The 16,276-nt window shown below is 43.8% G+C and overlaps 1 protein-coding gene across 2 annotated transcripts in view; it reads left to right on the top strand.

Annotated features, from left to right (window-relative positions):
• armh3 (armadillo like helical domain containing 3) overlaps nt 1-16,276 on the top strand; it is a 151,034-nt gene that overhangs the window by 59,383 nt on the left and 75,375 nt on the right. For both annotated transcript variants that reach the window (XM_052027108.1, XM_052027107.1), the window contains 6 exons: nt 63-138; nt 845-941; nt 3,313-3,414; nt 9,960-10,018; nt 10,739-10,804; nt 11,438-11,507. In XM_052027108.1, coding sequence (XP_051883068.1) covers nt 63-138; nt 845-941; nt 3,313-3,414; nt 9,960-10,018; nt 10,739-10,804; nt 11,438-11,507 — 470 coding nt within the window. The remainder of the gene's footprint in view (nt 1-62; nt 139-844; nt 942-3,312; nt 3,415-9,959; nt 10,019-10,738; nt 10,805-11,437; nt 11,508-16,276) is intronic.

The raw sequence follows: 16,276 nt of genomic DNA, 5'->3' as shown, positions 1-16,276 counted from the left end.
TTGAAGAAGTAATTGCTTTCTTTGTTTGATTGTTGGTTATTTGTGTGCTTGTTCTCTCCTAGGACTAATGAGGCTATCCTGTTGGCACTGTACGAAGCCGTTCACTTAAACAGAAACTTCATCACAGTATTAGCGCAGGTGAGCATCCTAACTTCGATCTGCATCTACCCCATCAGTCTCTTTTGGTTCTACAGGATTGACTCCTGCAAGGGGTTTTCAGTGTGTGTCTAGCGACTTACTGACTCAAAAATAAGTGCTGGACACACACTGCAAACCAGTGCCTGCACTGCGCTGACCTTGGGCAGCAACTGTGCTTTAATAGACCCCAGTACCCCGTTGCTACAAAAGGGGAAATGAACTTGTTTAAGTTTCTGCTCCTGATCACGGCACATAATCTCATAACCTTGGAGCATATTTGAAGAGTTTATATACTGCACATCTCATCGGAGGGCAGTTTAAAAAGATTATTTCCGAGAAGGTGTCCTGTGTAATTGGGTCAACTCTGAGGTTTTACCTAGTCACTTTTTGCCACTGCTACTGTCACAGTTGCACAGTATTGAGGCTATGCCTTTAAAGGCGATGTCATCAGCGGGTGTGAAGGCCAGACACATGCTGATGATGTCAGCACCATGATGCAAGTGCCACTCAAGTTGCCTGACAAACACCAATAGGACTTGGGCAGGGATTGCGAAGGCCACAGGAAAGATATGCATTGTGGCGGTAAGTAGCTAGAGCTGAGAGGTCCTCCGTGTTTGGAAGTGATAGATTTTAAAATTAGAAATTGTCATCTGAAACATTGTAGATGAAGCCTCTGAAACCAAGATGTTCTTTTTATCAAACTCAGAGCCATCCCGAGATGGGACTGGTCAGTATTCCAACAACACCTGTACTGCCGACAACTCCAACCACACCCTTGGGAACCACGCCTCCTTCATCAGATGGTAAGTCTTCCTGGAATTAATTTCCATCAATTCCCACCCCCTCCTTCCCTGGAGCTGCTAACTTCTGCCTGGATTCCCTTGGGAACCTGTTGTTTTACTGCATTGGGTGTTCTTCGGGTGGGATCCCTGGCTATTTCACTGCTAGATACTGGCGTACATGGTGAGCTTAATTCTGTTCTTGGTTTAGTACTCTGAGGATTGACTAGACACTGATCAGGATTGGGAGCCATGGTTACCTTTCACCCTTTATCCATCTAGTGGGCACTGAGGCAAGTTTCATCTCTACTGCTAACGTGATGGTAAGAGGTTTGCTAACTGGGCCAACAGAAGTTGGCAAAACCTGGGACCTTCCTTGTGAGTAGTCCATTTCCCAAACTAGCTGAGCAGAGTTGTTTTATGGACATTATGCTGTGGAGTGCTTTTAATTCCAGTCTAGGAGCTGACTTGTGCTGAGTGCTGGGTCCACAGAATTAAGTGATACAGAGGGTTAGGGCACATACATTATTGAACAATGCCTGCTCCCCGAGGCTGTTGGTTTGAACGTGTACAGGAAGAATCATACGGCACAGAAATGGGCTATTTCGGTCCACCTCTTCCATGCTGACTGTGATGCTTACCTACACTAATCCCATTTGTTCACGTTAGGCCTGTGTCCCTCTACATCTTTCCTATCCAAGAGCCTGTCCAAACGCCTTTGAAGTGTTGTCATTGTATCTGCTTCTGGCAGCTTGCTCCAGATAGTCACCACCCGCTTTGAAAAACTTAACCCTCAGATCTTTACATTTCTCCCCTCTCGTCTTAAATCTGTGCCATTTAGTTCTAGACTCTCCTGCCCTGGGGAAAAAATTCTGACTCTGTCCAATATATGCCCTTCATAATTTTATAAACCTCTATAAGGTCACCCCTCAGCCTCCTACGTTCTAGTGAGGATAAACCCAGCCTATCCAATCTTTCCTCAGAACTACAGCCCTCCATTCCAGGCAGCACCCTTGGTGAATCTCTTCTGCACTCTCTCAATTGCTACCACATCCGTCCTGCCGTATGGTGACCAGAACTGTACACAGTACTCTATAAAGTGCAGCTTAATCAATGTTTTGTACAACTGCAACATGACATCCCAACTCAATGTCTTGGCCTATGAAGGCAAGCATACCAAATGCCTTTTTCACTACCTTATCGGACTGTGTCTCCACTTTCAGTGAGCTATAGACTTACACCCCAAGGTCACTCTGTACATCAACACTTCTGAGATCCCTGCCATACTCTATACATTCTACCAGAATTTGACCTCCCAAAGTGCATTACCTCACACTTGTCTGGATTAAATTCCATCTGTTACTGCTCAGTCCAGTATTTCACCTGATCTATGTCCTGACGTATCCTGAGACAACCTTCAAGACTCCACCAATTTTTGAAGGGAAAGTACAGAACAAAGAAGTCAAATGGGCATACACTTACTTCCTCCAAACAGTTAACTGCAAACCATCCTACTGTTTGCTGTTTAACTGAGCCACTTGAGAGTTCTGCAGACTTTCCACCACCTCCTCTCCCACCAAGCCCACTGCAGTGAAACTCCAGAATCTCCCTCACACATGTCTGACCAAACCCCGACTGGTTGGGTTCCTCAGTGGAAGGAGAAAGCCAAAACAAAATCTCTCATCCTCAGAATGGTTGGAAACCGGGGAACATTGATTAAAAAATCATCGGCAACAGAACCAGAGGGGAAATACAGAGATGCTGTAATTCAGATAGATGATGTGACCTAGAATGTGCTCCTTGAAGGGGTGATAAGAGCAACTCATAGGATCTTCCAGGAAAGAATTGGATAAATATTTGAAGAAATGAAGTCTTTCCGAGGTTACGAGAAGGAAGGGCACTGGGAATAATATGACAGCTCTTTCACAAAGGCCGCACTGCCACAGTGGGCTGCTCCATGCTGCAGGGCTCTCAACTTCCACATGAACATGGAGGGAAGCTGGAGCAGCCTAGACGACTTCCCCTCACTGTCAGTGTCAGTGTTTTGGCAATTGGTTTGTTACTGTCACGTGTACCAAGATACAGTAAAAAGCTTTTGCTTGCATGCCATCCAGACAGATCATTCCATACGTAGGTACTTTGAGATAGTACAAAAGGAAAACAGAATCAGAATATAATGTTACATTTACAGAGAGAGCGCAGTGCAAGTAGACGTATAAAGTGCAAGGGCCACGATGAGGTAGACTGAGAAATCAAGAGTTCATTTTTAGCATATAAGAGGCTGGGACGAGCAAGGCAGTGGTCATATTATCTCTCTTGGTACGGAGCAATGACTGATCTTGGTATGTTCAGGGAGAATTTTGTGGTTAGTTCTTGCTTTCTCTTTCCACTGTAGTGATGAATTCTTCAGAGCTTCCACTGGATCCAAACCTTCACACCAGTAACCTGCTCATCACCTTCCTCAAGTATTGCTCCATCGTCATGCAGGATACAAAAGGTAAGGAAAAATATTTCCTTGTCGCAACCAGCGGTAAGTCTTGGTCACGCAGGAAGGGGGAAGGGGTCAGCAGAGAGGGAAGATGTCTCCATGGAGGAAGCGGCTCAGTTTGAATAGGAGAAACTGCCTAGTGTTTCAGCTGCCCGTGCCCTTGGTTTTCCTGTTTCGGGAAGGTCGGTTCATTAATGGGGTCAGACACTAAGCCAAGAGTCACAAGCCTGTCACGAGCCAGGTCCTGAACATTCCTTTGGTAGCTGCACCAACATGTAGCTCAATGTGTGCCTGTGTGAAACTCATTGCATTAGACCTTACCTTACCCCTTCTACGCCTCAAGTTTCTCACTTTAAAGGCACTCTTAATCATTGGCTAAAAGGTATGTTTTTCATTACCCCTTTCTCCTTTTGTTCAGTCTCTGCATGTCAGTCACAAGAGAGACTGCAGATGCTGGAAATCTGGAGCAACACACACAAAATACTGGAGGAACTCAGCAAGTCAGGCAGCATCTATGGAGGGAAATGAACGGTCGATGTTTCAGGCTGAATCCCTTCATCAAGATGTTGCTCTGCTGTCCTGTAACATTATCTGTCATGTGCTTTAAGTTAATATTGATGATATTTATTTAATAGTCATATGTACTTTGAAACACACAGTGAAATATGTCTTTTTGCTTTGCTAAGAATGTGCTGGGGGCAGCCCGTGAGTGTCGCCACTCTTCTGGCGCCAACATCACATGCCCACAAGTTCCTAACCCGTATGTCTTTGGAATGTGGGAGGAAACCGGAGCACCCAGAGGAAACCCACACAGACATGGGGAGAACGTACAAACTCCTTACAGGCAGCAGTGGGAATTGAACCCAGGTCGCTGGCACTGTAATAGCGTTACACTAACCGCTATGCTACTGTGCCGCCTTGCTTGCTTTACTTCAAACATTTATGTTGGCTGTGTCATATATTGGGAAGCCTAATTCTTGGGCTGCATTGATAAGTCTCTGCACAGAAGGGAGGCCATTTGGCTCATTGAGTTGATGCCAGCAGCTGCCCCTGCCCACTCCATTGCTGGTGTTTATCTAATTCCCTCTTAAACCACGTGATTGAGTCAATTTTTGTGTGCACTGAAGTAAAGTCTGTGGGTTTAACATTTTGCCATTGCCAGTTTCCTCTCAAATATAAATGAGCTTGGTTATTATCTCCCAGTGAGCGATGTATGCATTTACAGCATTGTGAAAGGGCAAGAGGCCAAACAAGTTGAAGTGCCACATCCTTCTAAATGCTGTAAAAGACAATAGTGGATCTGTGCTGGTGGCTCAGCCTTCCCTTGTTATTGTGGTTTATTCTTCTGTCCTGCTGGAATGCAGCCAGTTTTTGTGCAGTGCTCTCTCAAGTGACATGAATTGTAAATGTTGCTTTGAGCCCATAGATTCGACCCATTATCTACAGCCAGCAATGACTAATCTGGAACTTCGGTAATCGCTCTTCTTGTATGCAGCTATCAAGTGGTTTTTGTTTGTTTCCTGATGCATACTGTTAGATGCTAATTCCTCCATAGGTGTTAATTCCTTGGCACTAGATTTAACACTGCTTTTTAACTAGTCTTCTAATCCGCTCTCCAAATGATGTTTTGAATGCACCGTTCCTGTGCTAAGGTACTAGCTCCAACCACCTTCCCTTGCTGCCTGTTACAGTGCCCATCTGGTACCACTTTTCCTCTTCAGACGTCTACCTGCACTGTACTTTCTCTGTAACTGTAACACTATATTCTGTGTTCAGTTACTGCTTTTCCTTTTGAACTACCTCAATGTACTTATGGAGACACAAGAGACTGCAGAGGCTGGAATCTGGCTGAGTCAGATGAGTCCAGATGTAGGGTCTTGATCTGAAACATTGACTGTCCATTTCCCTCCATAGATGGTACTGGTATTGGTTTATTATTGTCACTTGTATCGAGGTACAGTGAAAAGCTTGTCTTACAAACCAATCGTACAGGTCAATTCATTACACAGTGCAGTTACATTGAGTTAGTACAGAGTGCATTGATGTAGTGCAGGTAAAAACAATAACAGTACAGAGTAAAGTGTCACAGCTACAGAGAAAGTGCGGTGTAATAAGGTGCAAGGTCACAACAAGGTAGATCATAGTCTATCTCATTGTATAAGGGAACCGTTCAATAGTCTTATCACAGTGGGGTAGAAGCTGTCCTTAAGTCTGGTGGTACGTGCCCTCAGGCTCCTGTATCTTCTGCTCAATGGAAGAGGAGTGAAAAGAGAATGTCCCAGGTGGGTGGGGTCTTTGATTATGCTGGCTGCTTCACCAAGACAATGAGAGTCCAAGGAGGGGAGGCTGGTGTCTGTGATGCGCTGGGCTGTGTCCACAACTCTTTGCGGCTTCTTGTAGTTCTGGGCAGAGCAGTTGCTGTACCAAGCCGTGATACATCCAGATATGATGCTTTCTATGACGCATAGGTAAAAGTTGGTGAGAGTCAAAGGGGACAAACCAAATTTCTTTAGCCTCCTGAGGAAGTAGAGGCGCTGGTGAGCTTCCTTGGCCGTGGCATCTACGTGATTTGACCAGGACAGGCTGTTAGTGATGTTCTCAACCCTCTTGACCTCAGCACCATTGATGTAGACAGGTGCATGTACACCGCCCCATTTTCTGAAGTCAATGACCAGCTCTTTTATTGACATTGAGGGAATGGTTGTTGTCATGACACCATTCCACTAAGCTCTCTATCTCCTTCCTGTACTTCAACTCATTGCTGTTTGAGATATGGCCTACAACGGTGGTATCATCTGCAAACTTGTAGGTGGAGTTAGAGCAGAATCTGGCCACACAGTCGTGAGTGTATAGGGAGTAGAGTAGAGGGCTGAGGATGCAGCCTTGTGGGGCACCAGTGTTGAGAATAATCGTGTCAGAGGTATTGCTGCCTATCCTCACTGATTGCGTTCTGTTTGTTAGAAAGTCAAGGATCTAGTTACAGAGGGAGGTGTTGAGTCCTAGGTCTCGGAGTTTGATGACAAGCTTGCTTGGAATTATTGTATTGAAGGCAGAGCTGTAGTCAATAAACAATAGTCTAACGTATGTGTCTTTACTGTCCAGATGCTCCAGAGCTGAGTGTAGGGCCAGGGAGATGGCATCTGCTGTAGACCTGTTCGCCGATAGGCGAATTGCAATGGATCCAGGTTGTCTGGTAGGTTGGAGTTGATGCGTGCCATGACCAACCTCTCAAAGCACTTCATGATGGTGGATGTCAGAGCCACTGGTCGGCAGTCATTGAGGCATGTTACCTTGCTTTTCTTTGGCACCGGGATGATAGTGGTCCCCTTAAAACAGAAGGGAACCTGAGAATGAAGCAGGGAGAGGTTGAATATGTCCGCAAGTACTTCTGCCAGCTGATCAGCACAAGATCTGAGCACGCGACCCGGGACGCCATCTGGGCCAGGTACTTTCCTTGTGTTCACTCTCCGGAAGACTGATCTTACATCCTCCACTGTGATCACAGGTTCAGCTGCGTTGGTGGCTGTCAGGGTGGATGGTACCAACCCACTTCCCTGTTGTTCAAAATGCGCATAGAATGCATTAAGTTCATCAGGAAGGGATGCGCTGTTGTTAGCTATGCAGCCCGACTTCGTCTTGTAGCCTGTTAAGGCATGTAAGCCCTGCCATAACTGGCGGCTGGTCAGGGACTCTATTTTGAGTTGGTATTGCCTCTTGGCATCCCTGATAGCTTTCCGAAGGTCATACCTCGATTTCTTTTACAGATCAGGATCACCAGATTTGTGTGCAGCAGTCCTCTCCTTCAGTAGGGAGTAGATCTCCCGGTTCATCCATGGTTTCCTGTTTGGGAACACCCGTATTGTCCTCTTTGGTACACAGTCCTCCACACACTGATGCTGCCTGACCTGCTGAGTTCCTCCAGCTTTTTTTTATGTGTTGCTGAACGTACTTGTGTTTGGAATGATCTGTCTGGATGGCATGCAAAATAAAGCTTTTCACTGTATCTTGGTACATGCGACAATAATAAACCAACTACCAGCATGTGTCTGAGCAGCAGCCCGACACTGATGGAGTGCAGCTGACACAGCTGCAAATACGTGAATGGCACATTAAACCAAGGCCCATCTTCCTTAGAGTCATAGAGCAATACAGCACGGATACAGGCCCTTCGGCCCAACGAGTCCATGCCAACCACTGTGCCCACCAGCTAGTCCCAATTACCTGCATTTAGCCCATATCCCTCTACGACCTGCCCCTCCATGTACCTATCCAAGTGCTTCTTGAGTGATACTGTTGTACCTGCCTCGTCCGCTTCCTTTATTTTTCAATCTTTTTATTGAATTTCAAATTAATTCAAAGTAATATACATAATGATTGTACACATGGTGCGAAGAGATTGGGATAACTATAATAACAGTTAATATATACACTCACAGGGAGTAAAATATATAATCTGGACCTCCCGCTCTCTTGCTAAGTGAGCGTGATACAAAAACAAAATTGAAAAGAAATTTACTTATATGAAAAAAGAACCCCCAAATCAAAAAAAACAAAAGCAAACCAAAAACTTCAAAAAAAAACTGGACTGATATTTCTTCGGTTAAAAAAAAATTATCATGTCGTTAGCTCTGCTCCTCTATATTCAAAGGTTATTGAAAGGGATTCGAGAAAGGTCTGCTTATATCATATCGAAATAATAAATGGACTCCAAACTTCCTCAAATTTAAGCGAAGGGTCAACAGTACCACTCCTAATTTTTTCTGAGTTTAAACATGTTATAGTTTGAGAAAACCATTGAAATGTGGTAGGAGGTGTAGGGTCCTTCCATTTAAATAGAATGGATCTCTTGGCCATTAATGTAACAAAAGCAATCATACGACAAGCAGAAGCGGATAACTGGCCAGAATCCATCATTGGTAACCCAAAAATTGCAGTAATAGGATGGGGTTGTAAATCAATATTCAATACAGTTGAAATAATATTAAAAATATCTTTCCAATATTTTTCCAAAAGAGGACAGGACCAAAACATATGTGTCAGGGAAGCCATCTCCAAATTACATCTGTCACATATAGGATTTATGTGGTGATTAAAAACGGGCTAACTTGTCCTTAGACATATGGGTCCTGTGAACCACCTTAAACTGTAGCAAAGAGTGTCTGGCACACATTGAAGATGTATTAACTAATTGGAGAATTTTCTTCCATGTCTCTGTCGGTAAAAGTACCTGGAGTTCTCTTTCCCATTCATTCTTAATTTTATCAAGTGTCTCTAGAAGTATTTTCATAATCAGATCATAAATTATTGCTATCAAGCCCTTCTGATAAGGATTAAAACCTAAAATCTTTTCCCTAATTTCAATTTTATATGGTATTGGAAAAGAAGGTAAAATAACTTTTAAAAAATTTCTAATCTGTAAATATCAAAAAAAAAGATCTAGGCAAATTGTATTTGTTAGACAGCTGTTCAAAAGACAAAAAACAGTTATCAATGAATAAATCATGAAAGCATGTTATTCCCTTCATTTTCCATAAAGAAAAAGCTAAATCAATTCTGGATGGTTGAAAGAAAAGATTACGTTGGATAGGACTTGATAAAATGAATTTATTCAATCCAAAAAATTTATGAAATTGAAACCATATTCATATTGTATGTTTAACTATTGGGTTAGTCATTTGTTTACTCAATTTAGTAAGTGCAAAAGGAGGGAGTGAGGCTCCTAGCCTCAACCACTTCCTATCGCAGCTTGTTCCATATACTTGTCACTCCCTGTGTGAAAAAAGTTGCCCTTCAAGTCCCTTTTAAATCTTTCCCCTCTCACCCTAAATCTTTGCCCCCAAGTGTGGACACCCTTACCCTGGAGAAAAATCTGCTACCATCCACCATATCTATGCCCCTCATGATTTTATAAACCTCTTCAAGGTCACCCCTCATTCTCCTACCCTCCAAGGAATTAGTCTGGCTAACCTCTCCCAATAAGTCAGGCCCCCAGTCCTGGCAACATCCTCGTAAATCTTTTCTGAGCTCTTTCCAGTTTAACCACATCTTTCTTATAACAGGGTGACCAAAACTGCGCACGGTACTCCAAGTGCGGCCTCATTAACGACTTATACAACTGCAACATACTGTCCAAACTCTATACTCACTGCCCTGACTGATGAAGGCCAGTGTGCTAAATGCCTTTTTCACCACCCTGTCTACCTGTGACGCTGCCTTCTCAGATGAAGCAAGGGACAGTTTGTTAATAAACCAATGCATTGATCCTTAGTTCTTCAGTCACCTAACGAGCATCACTAAAAACAGTTAACTATCACATGCTGTTTATGGGAACTTGCTGTGCAAATTGGCCGTCACGTTTCTTACATTACAACAGTGACTGAACTTTGGAAACAATTAGTGCTTGAATGTTGACTGTTAAACTATAAATGCAGTCTTTGGACCTATACTGTTTTCTGCTACATTTGCGCTCTTCACAGTTCATTTATACAATAAGCACGCTTTCCCTCTTTGCCTACTATAGTGCTCCGAAATTTATGAGTGCATTCTTGTTTCAGATGAGCATCGATTGAACAGTGCCAAACTCTGCCTGATCATACTCACCTGTATAGCAGAGGTGAGTATAACAAATGTACAACTGCATTCACAGAGTTCTGTGACTATCATGAGGTACTTGCAGCAGTTCCACTATGCATGTTCGACATAGAGTAAAATTCTCCTTATGCTCTCTTCCAGGGCAGAGATAACGTGGATTAGATACAGAGAAAAACTCCCTCTACACTGTCCCATCACAGACTCCCAGGGCAGGGTCAGCACGGGTTAGATACAGAGTAAAGCTCCCTCCACACTGTCCCATTAAACATTCCAAGGGCTGGAACAACACAATTTAGATATGCAAAGTAAAGCTCCCTCTACATTGTCCTGTCATGTGTTCCAGGGCAGTGTCAGTACAGATTAGATCAAGATTTCATCTTGTCTGTTCAAAAAAAATGCCTCAGTCTTGACTTCGATGCTGTAGTGACACTCGATGCTGTACTATTTTATCTGTTACAGTACAGGAGGCCATTCAGCTCATCAGATCCCATCAATCCCATTCCTCCTTATTTCCCTGTAGTCCTGCAATTTATTCTTCTCGCATGCCATCAGCTCCCCTTTGTTTCACTTTGTCACTTTCATTGAGGGGGAATTTAAAGCAACCGATTGAATCTTCCCACACAGACAACACCGGGGGTCGGGATCGAACCTGGATCTAACTGCTGTGCTACTCTCTATCAGACTGGAGTTTAGTCCCTTTCTAACTATTTTCTGGTTGTTTTTCTGGTGTGTTGTGTTGCAGGATCAGTATGCAAATGCCTTTCTCCACGATGACAACATGAACTTTCGGGTCAACTTGCATAGAATGGTGAGTATGAAGGCTGAGAGTGTAGGTGAGCAGCCTTTAGGAACTGTACAGGGCACTCCCACAGTAGAAGCACTTGCGCCCCTTTGACTTAGTGCTTCAATCAACAGGTTTTCCAAGGAGCATGAGGAGAATTCATCAGAATGAAAGGTAACCTGGGGTGTGAGTACTTATCAGGTTCAATTGGGGATTCTTGTTGGAAGTTGCAGTTAGGAGATGCAAGGGAAAGCTGGAGATAGATCCAGGAAAGATTGGGCATAGTCAGTGGGACATCTGAGAGAGGACAAAGTATTAATGGTTGAATTTTCAGCCCACCAGAGTGATAATCAGTGACCTACTCAAAGAGTCGCTGCCCCCCTTTCAGATCTAACAGAAGTACACTGTGTTTCTGCCTAATGTTGCTCTTTGCTTTGGTGTTCTTTATCGGTTGGCCATTGCTTTTTCTGGAGCCTCACACAACTTAGTAAAGCAGCTTTATTTTAATTGGTGGGAAGTAGGAAGTGGAATATTGTAAATTAGGCGAGAAACAGGAAATAGAGTTTTCATTTATAAGGATGTAGAAGGTCCCCAAAAAAGGACTGATGGCTTAATTTTCATTGGAAGTGGTCCATTCTTTACTTCTCAATTACCCTGCAGCCCATGAGACACCGGAAGAAGGCTGCGGACAAGAACATCCCTTCACGGCCTCTGGTCTGTGCTGTGTTGGGTAAGTATCATGCCAAAACTTTTTATGTTGTCTCTTCCGTCCGGGTTATGATTTGAATGTTGTTAAACAGTGTTCCTGGCAGGAGAGAAAAGCAGGATTTGATGACTGCCATTAGTACTAACAAGTGTTAGGAATGCAGTTTGTTCAGTCTGGAATTCGGGAATTCTGTCATTGTTGAGCACAACTTGGCTCCCTCAAAATCTCCTTCAATCTGTGGTGCAAGTGATCCAGTGCCACTGTAAAGCTGAGAAAATATCCTGCTGTGTGGTTATTGATGTGGAGCTGGCTTTAGGACTTTGCCTTGACTTTGCATTTGCTCAGTGAAGTCCAGCAAGTCTGTGGAGACTGTTTCCTGCTTTGGTAACAGCGGAACCGTAGAGCACAGGATTGTCATCCCTGCTGAGGAACTAGAAAACATCCATGCTCTTTGGTATCTGTTAATGGGGAATGTACAAGGGGCTTGGGTGGAGATGTGGTCTTGGTGTTGGGTTCACATTGGCAAGAGTGCTCATGGGTGGGTGAGTTCAGTGATGCTCTGAATTGCAGAACGAGGACATACTGGCTCTACATAAGGCCAATACAGTTAGTCTCAGTCTCCTACCCTATGTCCATAGCCTTGCCAATTTTTTTCCTTTCAGATACATCCAACTCTCCTTTTGAGTGCTACGATTGAACTGCCTCCACTAACAGATTATCCCTGACCCTAAACATATGCTGAATTTTTTTTTCCTTTTGTCACTTGTACTAATCATTTCCATTCGTGTCCCTTGTAGTTGGGGCAGTTTCTCTCTGTCTGCTCTGTCTAAGCCTCCATCATAACTCCATACTCAGAGAGTGGTGAGTGCATGGAATGGGCTGCCGGCAACGGTGGTGGAGGCGGATATGATAGGGACTTTTGGATAGGTACGTGGAGCTTGGATAATAGAGGGCTATGGGTAAGCCTAGTAATTTCTAAGGTAGGGACATATTCGGCACAACTTTGTGGGCCAAAGGGTATGAATTGTGCTGAAGGTTTTCTATGTTTTATAACTCTTCACAATCTCCTCTGTTCCAAGGAGAATGACCCCAGCTTCTCCAATCTATTTACACTATTAAAGTTCCTCATCCCTGGAATCACTTTGGTAAACTTCTCTGCCTGCCTTGTTCCTCCTTAAAAGAAAAGTCTACCTTATTAGACCAAGGACCTGAGAGCAATCCTCAGACTGTCTGTCTGTGTCATACCCAATGAGGTATTAATGAAGCGCGCTCTCTGTTATTACGTAAAGACATCAGCCAATCTGGTTTTGGGACAGCAGGAATATTTACAATATTTCACTTCCTACTCTCTGCTCTTCAAAGTAGTACCATGGTGTAAAAGATAACTGGGAATGCAGGGGTTAATGACAGGCAATGTAAGGGTTAATGGTATGCAGCTATTCTCCAATAGTCAGCTATTCTTCCCATGGTATGATAATGCCTCAGCCATGGGGTGACTATAGTTAATGGCTGGAAGTGAGGCCAGGTGTGGATGAGAAAGAAAGAAGTTTGTTAGTTATATCTTGTTTTGCTAAAAACTTGCTGTAATCAACTGCCTTAGTAAGTGCAACTTCCCACGAAGGTTTCTAACGAAGGGGGTATAAAGGTACAGACTAACCAGGGGATCTTTGAGTGGGTCTAATACAGAGCTCGGGTTACACTGTTTACTCTTTCTCTGTATCTCTCACTACTGCTAGCTTTAAACTAATAAAGCATTAATCGTAAGTTCTTTGGTTCTGCTGTTGTCTGATTTATTACAGAGCGCGGGTCGACTTTCACAATGGAATGTCTCAGTTCATTGGTTCAGAGATGCGAGTTCATTATCCCAAAGCAGCTGTGAAATTTAAGTATAAGGAACAGTAACAACATCTTAAGGGGTACCTTGACAGGTGCTTGAATGAGCGAGGCATCAAGGGATATGGAATTGATGCAGGCAAATGGGATTAGTCGAGGTGGGCATGATGGTTGGTAAAGCAGCGATGGGCCGAAGGGTCTGTTTCTTTGCTGTACAATTCCATCTGAAATGGCAGGCAGTTTCTTGGTTTAATGCCACATCTTTTTTCTCTCAAGATCTTCAGTGTGAGGAGCTGGTGATGCAGTGCCATTGTAAAGCTGAGAAAATACACTGCTGTGTGATTATTGATGTGGAGCTGGCTCTGGGACTTTGCATTCAAGAGTGCTTAACTATGCAGCTGCTCTGCAGAGTCCAGCAGTTCTGTGACGACTGTTGAGACACAAGAGACTGCAGATGCTGGAATCTGGAACAACAAACAATCTGCAGGAAGAACTCAGCAGGTCAAGTAGCATCTGTGAGAGGAAAGGAATCATCGACGTTTCGGGTCGAAACCCTGCACCAGGACTCGATGGTCCTAATGCTGTGTTTTGACCCGAAACAGCGACTATTTCTTTCCTCCCACAGATGCTGATTGACCTGCTGAGTTCTTCCAGCAGATTGTTTGTTGCTGTGAAGACTTATGCCTGCTTTGGTAACAGGGAAACTGTGGAGCACAGGTTTCTCTTCCCCATTGATGGAAACTCTGACGTGTACGATACTGGCACTGGAAAAGTTGGTATAAATTCTTGTGCTCAAGCCTCTGGCACGTGGAGGCAGGGCTCCTCCCTCTGAATCAAGGATGACGCCAAATCAAAGGAGGCGGGTCTCTGTGGTAGTGGGCTCCACAAGGCGATGGAGACTTCAGGAGCAGAGAGGAGGGGAAAGATAAGGAAGTGAAAGTATAAATTGTCAACAATCACTAAACATTTTTGGAATCGGCTCTGGATTTGATGTTGAACTGAGTTGACGTCCTGTCTCATTGAATGATAGGAGATGTGGTTCACAGCTGCCTTCTGCACATCCAAGCTCAAGGCTGTTGCATATACCGACAGTCTATGATTGAGTTCTCAGATATCTCTCTTGACTGCTCAATAAAGTGATTATGTAGTCTACTGAATTATCATATAAATGTAATCTGAGTTACAAAGAAACTTTGTTTCTAATGCCTCAGTCATTACTTAAAGCAGTTCATAAGCTCTCTGGTGACTCGTTAGTAAATTTGGGCTGTGGCACGGCCCACATATCTCCACATCCAGGTCACTTGTGATGCATTACGGCTTGGCATTGCAACTGCTGTGCCCTAACTGCAAGAAACTGCAGAGAGTTGTGGACACAGCTCAGCACATCACAGAAACCAGCCTCCCCTCTATGGGCTCTGTCTACATTTCTCGCTGCCTCAGTAAAGCAGCTGACATGATCAAAGACCCCACCCACCTGGGACATTCTCTCTTCTCCCCCCTCCCATCGAGCAGAAGATACAAAAGCCTGAAAGCACGTACCACCAGGCTCACAGACAGCTTCTATCCCGCTGTTATAAGTTTATTGAGTGGTCACTTAGTACAATAACATGGACTCTTGACCTCACAATCTACCTCATATGCCCTTGCACCTTATTGTCTACCTGCACTGCACTTTCTCAGTAACTGTAATGCTTTATTCTGCATTCTATTATTGTTTTCCCTTGTACTACCTCAATGCACTGTTGTAATGAAATGATCTGCATGGATGGCATGCAAAACAAGTTTTTTACTGTACCTCGGTACATGTGGCAATAATAAACCAATTTACCAATCTAATTTACCAATTTACTAGTGAGGCACCTGGTCTTAGATAGGATAGCGGTAGGAATGCTGCAATTATTCTCCTCAATGTAGATTGGGAGTGTAGTGGGATGTTGGGTGGGAGAAGTGGAATCAGCTTTAAACCTAATTCCTATTTGAACAAATAAATGAGGAGAAAATGATTGCACTGGTAGAAGAGTTGGTGCTTCATTTTATTGAAATGGCACCAGAGTGGAGATGAGAGTTTTTTCTCTAAGCTGGATTGTTCTGTCTTGGGGGGAGAAAACTGTAGAAGCAGATTTAATAGAACTTTCAAAAGGCGAATTTGATTGATTACTTGAAAAGGAAGAAAACTGCAGGGCTGTGTGGAAAGTACAGACTAGTATGACTGATCAGAGGCCCCTTTCAAAGAGCCAGCACAAGATCAATGGGCGAAATGGCCTCGTCCTATGCTGTAAAATTCTATGTTTCTTGGAATTAGTGTTGTCTGATACATGTGTCTGTGTGCTCTTTGTGTGTGACTGTGTCTCTTTCTGTGAAAAGACATGGTTGAGGTGATGTTGGGTTTACTGGTGATGTCCACGTTGGGACTCACTGAGAACAAGTGATACCGGCTGAACTGTTTCTAGGATCCTGCATTTCCAAAAATGAGCGTTCTTTGAATTTATTTTGATCCAATTTCTTTGATTAGACTCATTTATCTACTTACCTCGTGTGTGTACACACACACACACACACACACACACACACACACACACACACACACACACACACACACACACACACACACACACACACACACACACCTACCTACCTTTTGAGTTCAGGGAATCCCAAAGTAACTTACAATTAATGAAGTACTTTCTAATTTAGTCAACATTTTAAAGTAGGAACCTCGCACACAGCAAAGTGCCACAAATACTCACCAGAGAATTGACCAAATCCATCTGTATTAGCAGTGTTGGTTCTGGGCTAAACATTGCTCATGCCACCAGGGATAACTCACCTGTGTTTCTGTGAAATAGTGTCATGGTATCTTTTCTGTTGATCTGAAAGAGCAGATAGGGATCTCTGATTAATTCCTGAACCTCTGCCACTTCTGGCGTGCTCCCTCAGTACTGGCACCAGGTTTGTCAACT

This window comes from Pristis pectinata, chromosome 12 (genome assembly GCF_009764475.1).
Source record: "Pristis pectinata isolate sPriPec2 chromosome 12, sPriPec2.1.pri, whole genome shotgun sequence".
Classification (NCBI taxonomy): domain Eukaryota; kingdom Metazoa; phylum Chordata; class Chondrichthyes; order Rhinopristiformes; family Pristidae; genus Pristis; species Pristis pectinata.
Note: the sequence above shows the minus strand (reverse complement) of the source record. Positions and strands in the feature narration are given on the sequence as shown.